The sequence below is a fragment of the Euleptes europaea genome, chromosome 4, assembly GCF_029931775.1.
Source record: "Euleptes europaea isolate rEulEur1 chromosome 4, rEulEur1.hap1, whole genome shotgun sequence".
NCBI lineage: Eukaryota > Metazoa > Chordata > Lepidosauria > Squamata > Sphaerodactylidae > Euleptes > Euleptes europaea.
The window spans coordinates 28,094,226-28,112,824 of NC_079315.1; the positions used below are offsets into that span (position 1 = coordinate 28,094,226).

Sequence of the window (18,599 nt, forward strand, 5' to 3'; positions counted from 1 at the left end):
ATGATAGGCCAAATGCTGATGTTTCAACTGTCAGGTTGACAGAGGTGACCATCCTTCCTGACACATATAGTCAGAATTCCTTAAAAATGAAAACACCACTTAATTAATGTTATTTGGCGCACAGTCTAATATCATAAGTGCCTTGTTGGATCTACCTAGTGTACAGGTGTCCAACATGTGGCCCATGGATCAACTGTGGCCGCCTGAGATTTTTAACAAAATAATAATAATTGGATTTATCAAGCTTAATCCCATTACAATTACATCATGAAACTGGTGCATTATATGAAGAATTACTGACAAAAGGAAAATAGGTATGAATAAAGTTTCCAGTGCACTTAATTCACATTTGAGTCACGTCCAATACTCATATGCCAAGAGCAAACCCACTCAGCTCTGTCATTCAGTGACAATGTTGCCACATTGTAGTTATTGAGTGACTAAGATTGGGGATGATGTAGACCCTCATAAAGCATGTGCTCCACTTTTGGGAAAAACTTGGACACCCCCTGGTCTAGTCCAACAATCACTTACAAATAGAGATGGATAGGAAATAAGTAGATCATGGATAAGCTATAGCCTGCTGGTTTCTGCAGTTGTGTGCGTAAAGTGTTGTCAAGTCACAGCTGACTTACGGCAACCCAGTAGGGTTTCCAAGGCAAGAGACCAACAGAAATGGTTTGCCATTGTCTTCTTCTGCATAGCGACACTGGTATTCCTTGGTGGTCTCTCATCCAAGTATTAAACAGGGCTGATCCTGCTCAGCTTCCGAGATCTTGCGAGAGCCTGGGCCATCCACAGAAGCAAAAAAGGCACTGTTATTGAGATAATTATCTAAGTACAACCTCTGTGTACATCATTTATCCTAATATATCTAATAGTTTAAGGGTTAAAATCTGAGTAAATGATACACAGGATGTTATCTCGCCCATGTTTTCATTACAAACTTAGCTACAGATAACAGTAGTTCTTTGGTCTAAATAAATGAATATTGCTTGCACAAACAGAGATGAGCAAGTTGTTCAGAATTAAAAATGGCCATGTCAAAATACTTTTTTATTTTTGAAGCTTAGCTCTACAGCCATGACAACTAGAATGATTTCAATATACATGTGCTGGAATTCTCAGGTTTGTATTAAGAACCTGTGGGGTATACAAAAGGGACTAGTTAAGGCACATAAGTGACATTCTTCAGAACTGTAACCTATGTGTACCACAACTGACACAAGAAACAAGCAATGTAGTATTTTCTACCTGGTTATGGTATACTTCCGATGTTATAGATCAATATTAGACATCGTATATTACATATAAATGATACAAATTGTTCGTATTTTCACAACTAATTGCCACACCAGGTTCATAGCAGGAGAGACAGGCCTTCAAGTATGCAGGCTCCAGGTCATGAAGGACTTTAGAGTTAAACACCAATTCGTGAAACACCCAATGAAGAGACTTCAGGACCAGTGTTCCCAATGGGAAGACGCTGATTTGTGTTGAATAACAATTTCTCTTTTCTTTTTACAAGTTTGAATGTTTGTTCGGAGACCACTTGTGAATCTGTGATTATACTTGGGTCTTTACAGGCAAAATAGAGAAGATCAAGCCACCTCCATCCCCAACCTCAGAAGGTCCGTCGTCACATCCTGACTTGGCATCAGACGAAGCTGGAGGCTCCCAGAAGCCCAAGAACCTGATGCAGACTCTCCTGGAAGATTATGAAACTCACAAAACCAAGAGGCGGGAGAAGATAGATGAGAGCAGTGTAAGTAAACTTACCCCGTTTCATTCTTGCTGTCAGGAGCAAACCATGAGGATGGCATGCGGTAGTGTGATTGAGCTGCCTCCAGGTGCTGTTGTGCTATTCTGTCCAAGGCCAGTCTGTGCCCCGTGTTTAGTCTTCATAGATTCCCATACTGTGGGAAATGCCAAGTACTCCTTCCTGCCTCTGGGAGGGGGGTTGCCTGGGTTACCAGTTATCTCCTTTTGCTCTTCCATATATGCCTGTGCATTACCTTTGCCCCTTACTAGTGTCCTTCTGAAATATGGCTTCTGAAACCTGTCGATTATAACCAATAAAACTGCTTTTGTGGACTTGCCATCTGCTGGAATCTGTTTATGGGTTTGCCGCAGGGCTAGAGCTTACATTAGTACACTAGTCAGGGGCAAAGGTAAGGCACAGGCATATATGGAAGAGCAAAAGGAGATAACTGGTAACCCAGGCAACCCCCCTCCCAGAGGCAGGAAGGAGTACTTGGCATTTCCCACAGTATGGGAATCTATGAAGGCTAAACACGGGGCACAGACTGGCCTTGGACAGAATAGCACAACAGCACCTGGAGGCAGCTCAATCACACTACCGCATACCATCCTCATGGCTTGCTCCTGACATTCTGCCCCCCTAAAGACCCCCCTCACCCCCCCACCGTGGGTTTGTGAGGGTAGGCGGCATGGAATTCTTGTACTAAATGGCGGGCGGAAACATCACGGGCACGCACCCATTCATCCTGGGTGGGACCAAAATGTTTCCAGCGGATCAGGTACTGAAGGGTACCATAGCGAATTTGAGAATCCAGTATTTTAGCCACTTCAAAATGCTCCTCCCCCCACCCCACCATTTCAGGCACTTCGGGTTGTGGTTCAGGATGCCATTTCTGAGAAGGAACATACGGTTTTAACAGACTGACATGGAACACTGGATGAATCCTTCTTAGGGACTTGGGAAAGGAGATCTCCACAACCACTGGATTAATAATCTGGGAAATGGGGAACGGACCCACATTCTTGGCATTGAGTTTATCACATGGGCGGGTGGACCGTAGGTTCTTGGTGGACAGATAGACAAGATCCCCCACTTTGTATTCCTTACCGGGGGAGCGATGTTTGTCAGCCTGAGCCTTGTACTTTTGTTTGGCTCGTTCCAGATTCTTAACCAGCCATGGCCAGGTTGTTTGAATTGAACGTACCCATCCGGCCACATCAGCTCCCCCCTCCTCCTCAGAAACCTCGATATGACCAGCGGGGCCAAACTCTTTACCATGGACAACCTGGAAGGGGCTGAACCCTGTGGATTGGTGAACCGCATTATTATAAGCATATTCAGCGAACGGCAATAGGTCTACCCAATCATCTTGATGGTAATTAACCTGACAGCGTAAATAGCATTCCAACACCGCATTTACTCGTTCAGTCTGACCGTCCGTTTGGGGATGGAAGGCACTAGACAGTCCTTGTTCTAATCCGACCAATTTAAGAAAAGCCTTCCAAAATTTAGCCACGAAAGTTGGCCCCCTGTCCGTCACTATCTTGCGTGGAAAGGAATGGAGACGGAAGACATGTGACACAAAGAGGCCAATTTCAGGGCGGAAGGGATACCTGCGCAGGGTACAAGATGCACCTGTTTTGAAAACAGATCAGTTATCACCCAAAGTACTGTCTTTCCCCCACTAGGGGGTAGGTCCGTCATAAAGTCCATTGCAGTTATTTCCCATGGTTTTGAAGGAGTCTCTAATGGTTGTAAAAGTCCAGGCGGCTTGCCCTGAGAGCATTTGGCTGCTGCACAAATGGGGCAGCTGCAGATGAAGGACTCCACATCCAACCTCATGCCTGCCCACCAAAATTGTCTTCGTAGCAAATGCAAAGTCTTGAGAAACCCGAAATGTACGGCGGTCTTGGCGCCATGAACCAATCCCAACCCCCCCCCCCCCCCGCAACATCTCTGGAACATACAATTTAGAATCTTTGTACCAAAAGTCCCCACGTTTAATGAGAGTAGCCGGAAGGGTCTGCGAGGACAGTTCTGCTTGATAACTGCGAAGAAGGGTTTCCTTAAAGGAATTAGTCCTTCCACCCCCTCTGGGGTTGCGTCGGCGGGCAGCGTGACCAGGAATGGAGCCAACATAGGTGCAGGGAGTGACTGAACAGGACACTCGGGTCCCTGAACCTCGGGGACCGTGGCTGTTGGTTGCTCAGGGTGAGGAGGAAGTGAGGCGGGTGGAGCTGCTGGCTCAGCCGGGCATGAGGCTCCCCCCCCCCACCGAAAGAGGCGGCGGTGGAGATCGGGTCTGAGAACGGGTTTGTACGGCCAAAGTGGGCAACAGACCTCGTTGGGCAGGGGTGAAGAGTGACTCTGTGGGCCGATCAACCTTGGTGGGATATTGGGGAAGTCTGGACAAAGCATCAGCCAGAAGGTTTTGCTTCCCTGGTACATATTTTAGGACGAACCGAAACTGGGCAAAGAAGTCCGCCCAGCGTACGTGTTTCACGGACAACTTGCGAGCCCCCATTAGGGCCTCTAGGTTTTTTGTGATCAGACCACGCTTCAAAGGGCACCTTGGAACCTTCTAAAAACTGCCTCCACACTGTCAGGGCATGCTTCACCGCAGCGGCTTCCTTTTCCCAAACAGCCCAGTTGAGTTTGGATTGAGTGAATTTTTTGGAAAAATTGGCCCACGGATGTAGGTGCCCATCCTCCCCCCGCTGCAGGAGTGCACTCCCCATCGCTACGTCGGAAGCGTCTACATGCACTACGAATGGTTGATTGCAGTCCGGGTGCTGCAAAACAGGTTCGGATGTAAAAAGCTGCTTAAGACGGCTTGACACTGGGGGGTCCACTCCATCTGGGCGTTGGGTAAGGTGTCTGTATTTCCCTTTCCCTTAGTCTTAAGGAGGTTTGTGATGGGTAGCGCAGTCTGAGCAAAATGTGGGAGGAACACCCTGTAAAAATTCGCGAACCCGAGGAATCTTTGGACCTGTTTACGAGTAGAGGGTGGTTCCCAATCGAGCACTGCTTGTACCTTTTCAGGATCCATAGTCAGTCCCTGGTGTGAGATAATATATCCTAGGAAAGTTAATTGCTTCCTATGGAACTCGCACTTAGACACCTTAGCATACAGCTGATTGTCTCTGAGGCGTTGCAACACCTCTCGAACCAAGACAACGTGCTCATCCATGGTTTTAGAGTAAATAAGAATATCATCTAAATAGACCACCACTCCTTTGAACAGTAGATGATGCAGGATCTCATTAATGAGTTGCATAAAGACCCCCGGGGCCCCTTTTAATCCAAAAGGCATCACCATAAATTCGAACGTTCCAAAGCAACTAGAAAAGGCAGTCAGAGATTCATCCCCCTCCCGGATTCTGACTCTGTAATAAGCCTCGACTAAGTCCAATTTGGTGAAAATGTGTCCGTCCTTTAACTGTCCCAAGAGATCAGAAATGAGGGGGATGGGATAAGCATTCATTTTTGTAACAGCATTGAGTTTTCAAAAGTCAATACACAAATGTAAATCTCCTTTTTTCTTACGTACGAAGAAAGTCGGTGCCGAATAGGGCACGGTGGAGGGTCGGATGAAACTGCGAGCCAAGTTCTTGTCTAAGAATTCACGGAGCACCGCCTGTTCTGTAGGACTCATCGGGTAGATTTTACTCTTTGGTAGTTTTCCATCCCCCACTACTTCAATAGCACAGTCCATCCGGCGGTGGGGGGGTAATACATCACACTCCTGCACATTAAATAAATCTGCAAAGTCCTGATAGTCGAGTGGCAATTGGGTCGGACTAGAGGTGTCTGAGATCAGGGCAGGAGTTGGTTTGACTACGGTTTTAACGGCCACTTCGTGTCGGTGCAATTCACATAGCAGGCTATTGAACGTTAAGGTCTCGGCTTCCCAGTCTATGGTGGGACTGTGCCCTTTGAGCCAATTTGCTCCTAACACCACAGCATATTGAACATTGGGCACAATAGTGAAGTTGTTTTGTTCCCAATGGTGGCCAATTCCCATTGCCACTCCGTGAGTGTGAAGGTCGACTGCCCCCCCCCCCCGAAATCACTGCCATCCATTTGAGCAAAGTGAACAGGTGCCGGTAAAGGAACTGACTTCACTTGGAACACCTTAAAGATGGTTTCGTTAATTAACGAGCGGGCACACCCTGAGTCTATTAAGGCTTTAACTTGTAGTTGAGGACCTTTTCTATAATGTTTCTATAATATCACATCTACATACACAGTCTCTTCTACTTCACTCACCATGAGAGGAGCCTTGGGTTTCGCAGGAGCACCTGCGGAGGTCTGCGGTATCGCTCCCTCTACCGCAGACCCAGTCCGTTTTTTGGCTGGTCGAGGGGAGACTCTAAGTTAAGGGCTGGCGAGTCCCAGTGGTCGCTTTCCTCTGCAGATGCAGGGCTACTCTCTCCAGGAGTAGTAATTGTAATCCTGGACCCGATGGGTGCACTGGCGAAAGGTCCGTCGTCATTTCTCCAGCGTGTAGAGCTGGGGGCGCTTTTCGTCTTGGAGGGATGCTCCGCTCGGCTGCGGTGCCTCTATCCCGGGCGCGTGCTCTCCCGTGGGGAGTCCCACCTGGCTGGGGAGTGGGACTCGGCAGCCCCGGGCGTGACGGACAAGTGGCAGTGAAGTGACCCATGGCACCGCAAACGAGGCAGGCTCCCCTTTGAAACTGCAATGCTCGGTCTGGTGGAGGTAAAGCCGGCCTCCGCGGGGTCTGAGGAGCGGCAGGTTTGGGAGGGTTTTTCGGGCTTCCCCTTTCCCTGGCTTGCCATCGGGCAAGAGAAATAAACTGGCGGCGGCTTTCCACTTCTTCCGCCAGTAAAATCCACTCTTCCAAGGTGGCCGGGTCTCGCTGCATGTATGCCCAGTTTAGAATCTCAGGATGCAATGCTGCTCTGAAGTAGTGCACCCAGGTGGCTTCAGTCCAGTCCACTATTTTATTAGCGAATCTTTGGAACTCATCCGCAAACTCTCGGACTGAGGAGGATCCTTGACGGAGTTGTAGGAGGGCCGCTTTGGCCTTCTCCCCTTGAAACGGGTCCTCAAAATGCCTTCTCAATGCTCGCATGAATTCATTAAGCGACCGGATGGAGTGGGCCCTAGTGTCAAACTGGAGGACCATCCATTCTGCAGCCTTTCCAACTAGAAGTGAGGAAACGAACCTTACTCGACTGTCTTCCGTGGGAAAGGTATGCCCTTGTTCTCTCATGTAACTGTCCACTTGGTGAAGACAACAGGGCAATGCATCCGCGGACCCATCAAATGTCACACGCAATCGGGGTTGCTTCCACTGCACTATGAGGATGGTATGCGGTAGTGTGATTGAGCTGCCTCCAGGTGCTGTTGTGCTATTCTGTCCAAGACCAGCCTGTGCCCCGTGTTTAGTCTTCATAGATTCCCATACTGTGGGAAATGCCAAGTACTCCTTCCTGCCTCTGGGAGGGGGGTTGCCTGGGTTACCAGTTATCTCCTTTTGCTCTTCCATATATTCCTGTGCCTTACCTTTGCCCCTTACTAGTGTCCTTCTGAAATATGGCTTCTGAAACCTGTCGATTATAACCAATAAAACTGCTTTTGTGGACTTGCCGTCTGCTGGAATCTGTTTATGGGTTTGCCGCAGGGCTAGAGCTTACATTTGCACACATAGGAAGGAAGCCTGTTCGTTTCTACAGCTTTTGTAGGTCACCTTTCCACTGTTCGGTGCATAGAAGTATCGAACAAAAACCAGTAATTACTATGGGTCATGCAAAATCCTGTGTCCTGTTCTGAAATGGGAATCTTGGTAGATAACCTTTTTTTTTTTAAGGAGCCTTGTGAAAACAGAAAAGCCCACTGATACAAAAAAGATGGAAACATTATGGGCACCCATCCAGTGTTTTTTGGCTGATGCAAAGCCAACTGTCACAGCTACAGGATCATATGTGAATCCATTTATTTCATTTACTGTTCTCTTGTAGGTTATTTTCTATTTGAGGTCATTTATTTTACTTTCTTCACTTCCCAAAACTATGATCAACAGCAGCTGTTCCCAAACTCTGTGAAACATCTCCTAGTGCTCCGTGAAGAGGTTGGAAAGAAAAATACGTCTGGTCATTTGGTTTAGTATATAGGTGCTAGGTGAAAATTAGTGCTCCGTGATGAATTTCTCTCTCCTGAAAAGTGCTCCGTGACTCAAAAAGTTTGGGGACCGTTGATCTACAGCATGTCTATATGGGAGCTTTCCTCAGGGTTGAGATTTGCACATTTCAGCATATCTGATTCCCACAAATTGTGAATACTCTTCCATAGGACAGAAATGGAACCCTAACGACAACGCATGGCCCTCATGATGAAACATGGGGTGCTGGTTCAGAGCTTTTCCCACAGTGTGTTGAACCTGCTTTTTTCCTAATAAGTGACAGAGCAGAAGAATCTGGGGTTCACACGTGACCTTATTCAGCAGTGAATTCCTCTGTAGTCACTGTTACTCGTTCTATGTAAATGTATGTTGGAAACCAAGACACCAAGCAAGGAGACCCTGCAACAAGCTGCAGAACTGCAGCCTTACTACTGGCTGCTTCCCTCCCCCCAGACAGCCCTAACATTTAAATTCTCCTGGTGTATTACATTCAGTGTAGTATCAAGAAACAATTCCACTGACATCATGAATAGAAACTGCAGCAGGACTACCCCTGGTCTTTTATCATTTATCACACGCACACCATATTTTTGCCCTTAGTTTTCAAGCACAGATGGAAAGACGGGAAAGGGTTTTGCTTTTAAGTTCGTTTCTTTCTTGTCCAGAATGTATTTATTGTCTTGAACTATAATAATTGCAGAAGGGCAGATTGTTTTTTTTTACACAACAGCACCAGAAGAATGATGTGTTTTTTTACACAACAGCACCAGAAGAATGATATCTTGAGCTTGGGCTGAGTGTTCAGTCAATAATACCCTGGGCTCCCTATCAAGTCTGCACAAATGCGCTCCCCACGGACCCTTGTGGGATCTGTGGCTATGAATGCTTAATGGGAAATCTAGATTTTTTTTCAAAAGCACCTGAGAATTGAGAGCTTAAGTTGTCATTCAAGCAATTTTCCTTTGGGCCTTCTTTCCTATAAAAACAGTCACTGCGCAAGCAGTGGTCACATTAGCACCCAGTGGAGGGCTAGGCATGACCAAACATTGTCAATACTTCAGTACTTTCAATTGAAAGATCCCTTCTAGTTGCTATCTGTTCTTTTTAAAGGAACCAGATTGAGGATTCTGGTCATATTGCTTAGGAAAGAGGTTAATTTATTTGTAACAAAGTTCATCACCAGGGCAGTTAAAAACAGGAAAAGGAATCGCAGCTGACAAAAACCTTGGTTTTGTTTTTGTTTTTAATTGGCTACTTTGCTTTCCTAGGCAATTTTTGTAACAATTCCAAGCTGCTTTAGCTGTAAAACAAATAGTTGTCCTCCACTTAATTTGTTTTCCAGTCTGAAGTCAGTCTCTCTTTCTCTCTCTCTCTCTTTCATTATTCTGTGTGTACTAATGACAGTCTTTTCCCTTTCTGCCAGTATACCTGTAAATTACTGTCTAACAAGGTTACTTCTGAGGTACTTTTCACACATTTCTCTTTGCTTAGTTTATTTATTTTGCATGGGGATTTCAAATGCATGCTGCTGCAGTTTGCTTTTCATTGCTGTTTTGTGTAACCATTAGAGTGATGGTCTGAAAGACAAAGAGATTCAGTGTTAATCCTCAGCATCCCCCACCCAACTAGGCCTGGAATATTCTAACTAAGCAGTGCATCTGAAAAAGGTTCCTAAGCATGCCTCTGGAAACGTGTACAGCTATCTTACACTAAATTAATATCAGGATTGGCTCCTGTAATTGGAAGTGGCTCTCCAGGGGCTCAGGCAGAGGTGTTTCACATTACACCTACTACCTGATCCTTTTAACTGAAGATGCCAAGGATCAAACCTGGGATCTACTGCGTACAAATCACTTTTGCTAAGCCACAGCCCCCAGTCTCTTCTTTGCGGTAATGGCTCTCTAGGACTTCTGGTAGAGGTCTGATACTTCCTGATCCTTTTAACTGCAACTGCTGAGGACTGAATCTGGAACCTTCCACAAGCAAAACTGATGCTCTGCCACTGAGCCATGGCCCGTCTTCTCATGCCCTAACTAATCCAATTGCATTTCTGAGCTGGGAATTGGATTCTGTTTTGATACAGCAAAAAGAACATTCCATATAAGAGCTAAACTACAAAAAATGCCAACTATTGGTCCATGCCGCGGCCACCAATGGCATTTTTGAAGCATTTGTAGTTCTTAAAAAATTGCCATTTGGTCCTGATCCTGATAGGACACACAGCGCATCAGCCCCAGGAGCTCTTATTTCCCACCTCCCCCTTGTCTTTTCAGGGGCAGAAACCGGCTGTTTCTACACTTGAAAAGACGGGTGTGTGAAAACAAGAGCTACTAATGCATCTAAAATGGTGTCTGATGGACCTTTGGCCACCGTCAATTTTAATTTGTCCCAAAGACTATTTGTACAGCTTAAGTCAACATATTTGAATTTATGACCATTGATGGCAATCTAACATGAAGCATGAGTGAACCGCACACTTGATTCTGGCCTGCAGCTACAGTGTAAATAAGATTTTCAAAACTATCAGCAGGAATAACTTTTCAGTTCTGGAACTGAAATGTCACATTGCTGAGATGTGTGTTTTCTAGATTTTATTTTTATTTCCTCCCTCTCCTGCGATGCTACCTGTTTACATTAACATCTAAAGAACTTTTTACAATTAACTTTTAAAATTAATTACAGAGATGAATATACAAATCAAACTTGTTTCATAACAAAGGAAAACCCCTGACTAAGGGAACACTGTGATAACATTCTAATAATCATGCCCAGTTATCAGAAAATTGACTGTCCTCTCTGAAGTCAGTTAGCGTCACTATTTCAGCCATTTCCAAATGTTAGGAATAAATTCACACAGGTGCAGTTAGTCTGCTCTTCCAGTTAGCTGCTATAGTCACCTTGGGCCGGTCACATGCTTTTATCCTAACCTACCTCATAGGGTTGTTGCAAAGATAAAGCGAGCAGAACAGCATCAGCTGCTTTGGATCCCCATTGGAGAGAAAGGTGGGGTATAAATGGAGTAACTGAATAAATCTCTGATCATGCACACAGTAGATTTTCAATGAAGTCTACAGCACTCCTCAAATTCCCCCTTTAGGCACAGGGAATTGTTTCAGGATCTTCTGGTGGTTCATAAACTGTTGTGTTCTTAATTTATATTCAGTACTTCTTTCCAACAGTGTGGATCCAATTTTGCAGCTATAAAACATATAGAATCATAGAGTTGGAAGAGACCACCAGGGCCATCAAGTCCATCCTTCACAATGCAGGAAATTCACAACGACCTCCCCCCTCAACACCCCTAGTGACCAGAGGATGGCCAAGATCCCCTCCCTCTCATCATCTGCCTAAGGTCACAGAATCAGCATTGCTGACAGATGGCCATCTAACCTCTTCTTAAAAACCTCCAGGGAAGGAGAGCTTACCACCTCTCAAGGAAGCCTGTTCCACTGAGGAACCGCTCTGTTAGAAAATTCTTCCTAATGTCTAGACGGAAACTCTTTTGATTTAATTTCAACTCGTTGGTTCTGGTCCGACCTTCTTGAGCAACAGAAAACAACTCAGCACCCTCTTCTATATCACAGCCCTTCAAGTACTTGAACATGGTTATCATATCCCCTCTCAGTCTTCTCCTCTTCAGGCTAAACATACCCAGCTCCTTCAGCCTTTCCTCATAGGACTTGGTCTCCAGACCCCTCACCGTCTTTGTTGCCCTTCTCTGGACACATTCCAGCTTGTCTACATCTTTCTGAAATTGTGGTGCCCAAAACTGAACACAGTACTCTAGTTGAGGTCTAACCAGAGCAGAATAATGCGATACCATCACTTCGTGTGATCTGGACACTATACTTCTGTTGATGCAGCCCAAGACTGCATTTGCCTTTTTAGTCACAGAATCACACTGCTGAGTCATATTCAGTGTTTGGCCTACTAAGACCCCAAGATCCTTTTCACACACACTACTGCTCAAACAAGTCTCCCCCATCCTATAATTATGCATTTGATTTTTCCTACCTAAATGCAGAACTTTACATTTGTCTTTGTTGAAGTGCATTTTATTAGTTCTAGCCCATTTCTCCAGCCTGTCAAGAGCATCCTGCATCTTGGCTCTGTCTTTTACCGTATTTGCTACCCCTCCCAATTTAGTATCATCTGCAAATTTAATAAGCATCCCCTCTATTCCTTCATCCAAATCATTTATAAAGATGTTGAACAACCCAGGGCCCAGCACAGATCCCTGAGGAACTCCACTAGTCACTTCTCTCCAAGTGGACCAGGAACCATTAACTAGCACTCTTTGGGTACGATCTGTCAACCAGTTGCAGATCCATCTAACTATAATAGGATCTAACCCACATTTTCCCAATTTGTCAACTAGACTACTATGTGGAACCTTATCAAAAGCCTTACTGAAATCTAGATAAACTATGTCTACAGCATTCCCCTGATCCAGCAAGGTAGTAACTTTCTCAAAAAAGGAGATAAGATTAGTCTGACATGACTTATTCTTGAGAAACCCATGCTGGCTCTTAGTGATCAGATCCATCCTTTCTAAATGCTCAAGGACGGGCTGTTTGATGATTTGTTCGAACACTTTTCCTGGTATAGAAGTCAAGCTGATAGGTCGGTAGTTACCCGGATCCTCCTTTTTCCCCTTCTTGAAGATGGGGACAACATTTGCCCGCCTCCAATCGTCTGGCACCTCACCTGTTTGCTAAGACTTTTCAAAAATAATGGACAGAGGTTCCGAAATTACATCTGCAAGTTCTTTGAGTACCCTTGGGTGCAATTTGTCTGGCCCAGAGGATTTTGTTTCATTTAAAGAAACCAGGTGTTTGTGCACGACCCCAATGCCAATTCTAGGCTGCAAATCCCTTCCCTCATCACATGTTCTGTTTATGCCATGTTGAGCACCACTTCCCTCACAAGAAAAAACTGAGGAAAAGTAGGAATTGAGGAGCTCTGCCCTTTCTTCATCTCCTGTTACAATTTCACTTTTTGGTCCACACAATGGGCTTATCTTGTCCTTGTTCTTACTCTGTACATAGGAAAAGAACCCTTTTTTGTTGCGTTTAGCATCTCTCACTAGCCTAAGTTCATACTGAGCTTTAGCTTTCCTAACACTCTCCCTACAAGCACTAGTTATTTGCTTATATTCCTCTTTGGTTATAAGGCCCTCCTTCCACTTCCTAAATGAGTCTTTTTATTGCTCAACTCTTTAAAAAGCTGTTTATGGAGGCACCCTGGCCTCTTTAGGCTCCTCCCATTTTTCCTTCTTATAGGAATGGTTTGGGATTGCGCCTTCAGTATTTTATTTTTAAGAAACGCCCACCCTTCTTGAACTGCCTTCTCCTTAAGTATTTCTGACCATGGGATTCTACCTTGCATAAGTTTAAGTTTGTTAAAATTTGCTCTTTTGAAGTCCAACCTACATGTCTGACTACGTACAGGTTTTCCTCTCCCCAAGATTGTAAATCCCAAGAGTATGTGGTCACTACTACCCAGGGTCCTACTACTTTAACCTCATCAACCAGTTCTTCCCTGTTGGTGAGAATCAATTCTAAGATAGCAGACCCCCTTGTTTCCCTGTCCTCCTTCTGGAGTAGGACGTTGTCAGCAAGACAAGTCAAGAATTTATTGGATCTTACATTTTTAGCAGCGTTGGACTTCCAACAGATATCCGGGTAATTAAAATCTCCCATGACCACCATGTCCCGTCTCTTTGAGAACTTTGTGATCTGGTCTAGGAGCGTCCCATCCAAGTCCTCTGCCTGGTTTGGCGGTCGATAGCAGACCCCCACGAGAATATCACAATTATTTCTTATTCCTTTTATGTTTACCCATAGAGTCTCGACTGCACTACCATGCTCAGATTCATGTACTTCCTCACAAGTGTACACATCTTTGACATACAGTGCTACTCCTTCCCCTTCCTTATCTGTCTATCCCTTTTAAACAATCTGTACCCCTCAATCTTAATATTCCAATCATGAGTGACATCCCACCAAGTTTCAGAAATGCCTATTAGGTCAAAATTCCCGTCCTGTATTAGGGCTTCGAGTTCTTCCTGCTTGTTTCCCATACTTTGCGCATTAGTGTACAGACATCAGAATCCATGGTTTATGTGCCCCGTGGTTTTCGTTTCTGTACTTAACCTGTGAGTTTATGTTTCCTTGCATACATGCCACTCCCTGCATATCTTTATTGTTCTCGTCTCCAGGTATTATCAGCATAAAAGGCTTTAAATTGTTGTCTCGCTCCCCCATAGGATTTAGTTTAAAGCCCTCCTGAATAGGTTTGCAAGGCTCTCACCAAACATATTTTTTCCTACCCTCTTGAGGTGTAAACCATCCCCCGACAGAAGAGCTTCTTCTCAAAAGCGTAAGCCATGGTCCAGAAATCCAAACCTTTCTTGACGACACCACCTACGCAGCCAGTCATTAATTTGGAGTATTCGTCTTTCCCTTCCTAAGCCATGACCTTCAACAGGCAGAACTGACGAAAACACAACCTGCGCCCCCAAGTCCTTCACCTTCTCACCCAGAGCCATGAAGTCTCTTTTAATACGTTCTGGGCTGTGCTGGGCAATATCATTTGTTCCCACATGAACAAGTAAGAAAGGGTAATAATCTGTGGGCTTGATGAGTCTTCCTACCCTTTCCATCACATACTGGATGCGTTCACCCGGTAAATAGCACACCTCTCGGGACAACAAGTCAGGTCGGCATACTTTAGACTCTACCCCTCTCAGGAGGGAATCCCCAATTACGAGAACACGCCTCTTCCTAAATTGTGGGGCGGAAGATCGAGTCCTCTCATGCACAGGAGCCTGAGGAATTTCTTTCCCTAAAGATTTCTTCAGGGGTGGCAGTGGCTCATTTTGCTGATTCCTCCTTCCCACTGCAGTCCAAATAAGACCCCTGAAATCTTGTCCTTGGGGAGTCAAAGGACCTTCAGGAAGTATTACTCGTTTTCTCAGCATTCTGTTGGTGGCGTCCCTTGAAATTTCTGAGGTGTCTCATCTGAGGCAGAATATCTAAATTTGCATTGAATTTTGATTGAGGTGAAAGTTTGGCAACAGTGCTGGATCATGCCTTATTTCGCTTAATACCTTTCCAGCCATTTTTCAAAAATAAATAAATAAGTTGGGGGTGGGGGACTAGGATGAATTTGTTATGCTGTTGTTTTATGCCAGATATTGCCCTGTGGTGGCAGATAGGAAACTGCAAATGTTGATATTGTATTCAGTGATTTTCAAAATATGGAGTGGATGACTTCTGGGGGAGAGAGGGCAGGAGGATCTGAGAGTTTGTTTGGCATTCGGCTCTCCAGTGCCTACTCCTACTTGAAGAGGGATGGATGGATTGAGGTAGGAAGCAACCAAACCACAAATGTATGGCAAAGGCCTTCCAGCAAATCCTGACAGGCTAGGACAGAATTTTTAACTTTATTTATTTAAATATTTGTACCCTGCTTTTCTGCCTTGCTGGGACATAAAGCAGCTTATATATAAAATGCACCCAGAATACAATTTATGTCAAGGTTGTTTCCACATGGGGATTTTTCCAAGTGGCACACATCATACCCTTACTTTATTTGGGAGCTTCCACACGATGCCATGCTCATCCTGAGCAGAACTCATAGGGCTCCCTGGGGCTTCCTTTTTTTAAGCTGGAGCAAAGATAAACCTCCTTTGGTCCAGCATAAAGGGGAAACAGCACACTGGCTTCAGGCAGAGCCTCCGTGTGGAAGCTCCTCCTGCAGCCATTGGGGGTGGGTGGGTGGGCAGGCAGAGCTTAATGCCACCTTTAGAACAGTGATGTTCAGCGCTGACATTCCACCATCCAACCCAGCTCTTTAACAAAACTTTTTCTTTAACAACTGGGCTACAGCTCAGCTGTTGGGAGAGAGGGGTGTCAGACTGCGGGGAGGATTCCGTCCTTTCCTTCCTAGCTCCCATGACCCACTGGTCTTGAGCAATTAATGGGGAGGGTTTTTTTCTATTTCTTTAAGGAAAATATGGTGGAGAGGTACTTGGCCACTGCCTGTTATACTTGGATCTCTGTCCACCAGCAAAAAGGGGATTAGGATCTCTGTCCACCAGCAAAAAAGGTGCTAGGAATGAAAGCGGCATTGTCTGTCATTCATCCCACTGTCATCTCTGTGCGCAGATTTTGCCGCTTGCTGTCATGCTTCAAAACCTCTTTGACCAGAGACAATAAAAGGAGGGAAGAAATGATTGCACATACCAAGGATGGTTTTACCTTGCCACTTCAACTCTCTTAAAAAACCACTGTAGCCACTAATTAAGCAATTGGGTGGGGGGCGGGGTGGAATTTCCATCACTGGAGGTTACCAAGAAAAGACTAAGCCACTTTCTCTGAGTGACATTCTGTATACCGTAAGCTGCACATTACATTTGTGTATCTTTATATCTCCTGACAAATGTATTATTATTTCACCTCTGTAGCCCCAGTCCCCCTCAGCTGGACCTGTTTCCGGCAACAGCCCACAATATAGGGAAAGGAGACTACTTGGCGAATTTAAGATAAAATTGACAGAGGATGGTTGCCTCAGCCTAGCTGGCTTGGATTCAGACTAACGTTTCCGTGGACGCAAGGACTTCCGCCTGCTAAGTATGATTTTTGCCTCCCACAGAAGCCTCCTGAATTTGTGTTCCTGGGAGAGAGGGGGATTTCAGGCTAGTGTGGGAGGGAGGAGGCAGGAAAGTCGACTCCATGTGCAGTAGTCCTTGTGACCAAAGAAACTTTTTATCTCTATCCAGCCCACTATGTGTTAACATCAGGACAGTAATTCATATAGTGCCTTGAAGTACTCAAAGCAGTTCCTCGGGAATCCTTTCAATGTCTCTGTAAAGGAGCTCCATGTTGTACTCTCCTATATCATAGATGGGAGTTCATAGAATCATAGAGTTGGAAGGGACCACCAGGGTCATCTAGTCTAACCCCCTGCACAATGCAGGAAATTCACAACTACCTCCAGCCCCAGTGACCCCCTCTACATGCCCAGAAGATGACCAAGATGTGTTCCCTCTCATCATCTGCTTAAGGTTATAGAATCAGCATTGCTGACAGATGGCCATCTAACCTCTTCTTAAAAACCTCCAGGGAAGGAGAGATTACCACCTCCCAAGGAAGCCTGTTCCACTGAGGAACCGCTCTAACTGTTAGAAAATTCTTCCTAATGTCTAAATGGAAACTCTCTTGATTTAATTTCAACCCGTTGGTTCTGGTCCGACCTTCTGGGGCAACAGAAAACAACTCGGCACCCTCCTCTATGTGACAGCCCTTCAAGTACTTGAAGATGGTTATCATATCCCCTCTCAGTCTTCTCCTCTTCAGGCTAAACATACCCAGCTCCTTCAACCTGTCCTCATCTGATTTGGTCTCCAGACCCCTCACCATCTTTGTTGTTAGAGAGAGAGCGCAGCCTGCCTAATGACACCTTGCAAATTTGTAGCTGAGTGAAGGTTTGAACTAGAAACTTTCCAACTCATACTTCTAATGCCATATGATACCAGGTCTCATGTGTAAATTTGGTGGATTATTTGCTTGATTTGGGGGGGGGGAGTTTCCAAAACTTTTTGATTTTATAGTTTTAAAGCAAAAGCGTGGCCAAAAAAATATATACTAAAAAACCATTATGGTCTGGTCAAGCATTTCCAAAGGGTCAGGCAGAAAAGGCTTAGAATGAACCCTCTGCAGAAGACAAGAAAAGCCTTCTGTGATTCTCAGGATGGGACTTTTTGTTCTCCTCAGATGAAACACGTCCTTGTATCAGAAAGCCGTAGCAGTTGGCTGGGTCCATCTGGCTTACACTGCTTGTGCTTTTTTGTTTCTGTTTTTTGCACCGAGATTGCATTTTCATCCAGATCCTGCTGTGTTTTTCAGTGTTGGCTTTTTCATGGACATGCTTAAAGTCACAGCTTGGAAGCTTACAAACAATTACTGCTTCGCTGACATATTGAAATTAATTTTTTACTAGAGGTGTGCTATGTCCCCCCCAGTGAGTAAGAAATGCAGAATGAGGCAAGGCAGATCAGGCTTTCAAGCTACACAGTACTCTTCATCAGCTATGTCGTCCATCTGCCTATAGTGGGGAACGGGCTACCAAATTAATTTCTCTCTCTTTTTATTTCCTCCAGGTTCTTGAAGCTACCAGGGTCAACCGCAGGAAGAGTGCCCTAGCCCTGCGCTGGGAGGCTGGCATTTATGCTAACCGGGAAGAAAACGAGTAGTTTTCTTGGCAAATATAATGCAAGCGCTTTTTTTATCACTATCCTTATTATTATTGCAGAGACCAAGAAACCAAATAGAAGAACAAAGTTTTAATTTTTTTTTAAAAAAAAGCTACATCATTTTAATCTGATATTTACTGCAAACGCACCAGTCTCTGCAATCCATGTTCAAACTGGAACAATCCATTTTATATACGTGTGTGTGCGCGAGCGTGTGCGTACATATATACGCACAAACACACGGGACAGTTTAAAAAGAAAAGCATCCTCTATCCCTGCCCCCCTCACCCCCCAAAAAAAACACCCTGAGGCCGACTTTAGCAGCTCCAACCTACAGCACATTTCAGAGCGGGCAGAATGAGCCCATTATTGCTTCCTTTAACTACCTTCACAGCTTTGCATTGGGAATAGCAAGAGTTTGGCCTGTATAGGAT

At 45.1% G+C, this 18,599-nt stretch overlaps 1 protein-coding gene across 3 annotated transcripts in view; it reads left to right on the top strand.

Moving 5' to 3' along the window:
- PALM2AKAP2 (PALM2 and AKAP2 fusion) overlaps positions 1 to 18,337 on the top strand; it is a 356,481-nt gene extending 338,144 nt beyond the window's left edge. The window contains exons 10-12 of one of the 3 annotated variants that reach the window (XM_056848165.1): positions 1,587 to 1,765; positions 9,331 to 9,369; positions 18,073 to 18,337. In XM_056848165.1, the coding sequence (XP_056704143.1) occupies positions 1,587 to 1,765; positions 9,331 to 9,369; positions 18,073 to 18,165 (311 nt within the window). In that variant the 3' untranslated portion in view covers positions 18,166 to 18,337. The remainder of the gene's footprint in view (positions 1 to 1,586; positions 1,766 to 9,330; positions 9,370 to 18,072) is intronic. The other 2 variants (XM_056848164.1, XM_056848160.1) reach the window with 2 other exon arrangements.
- Positions 18,338 to 18,599: the final 262 nt, after the last annotated feature.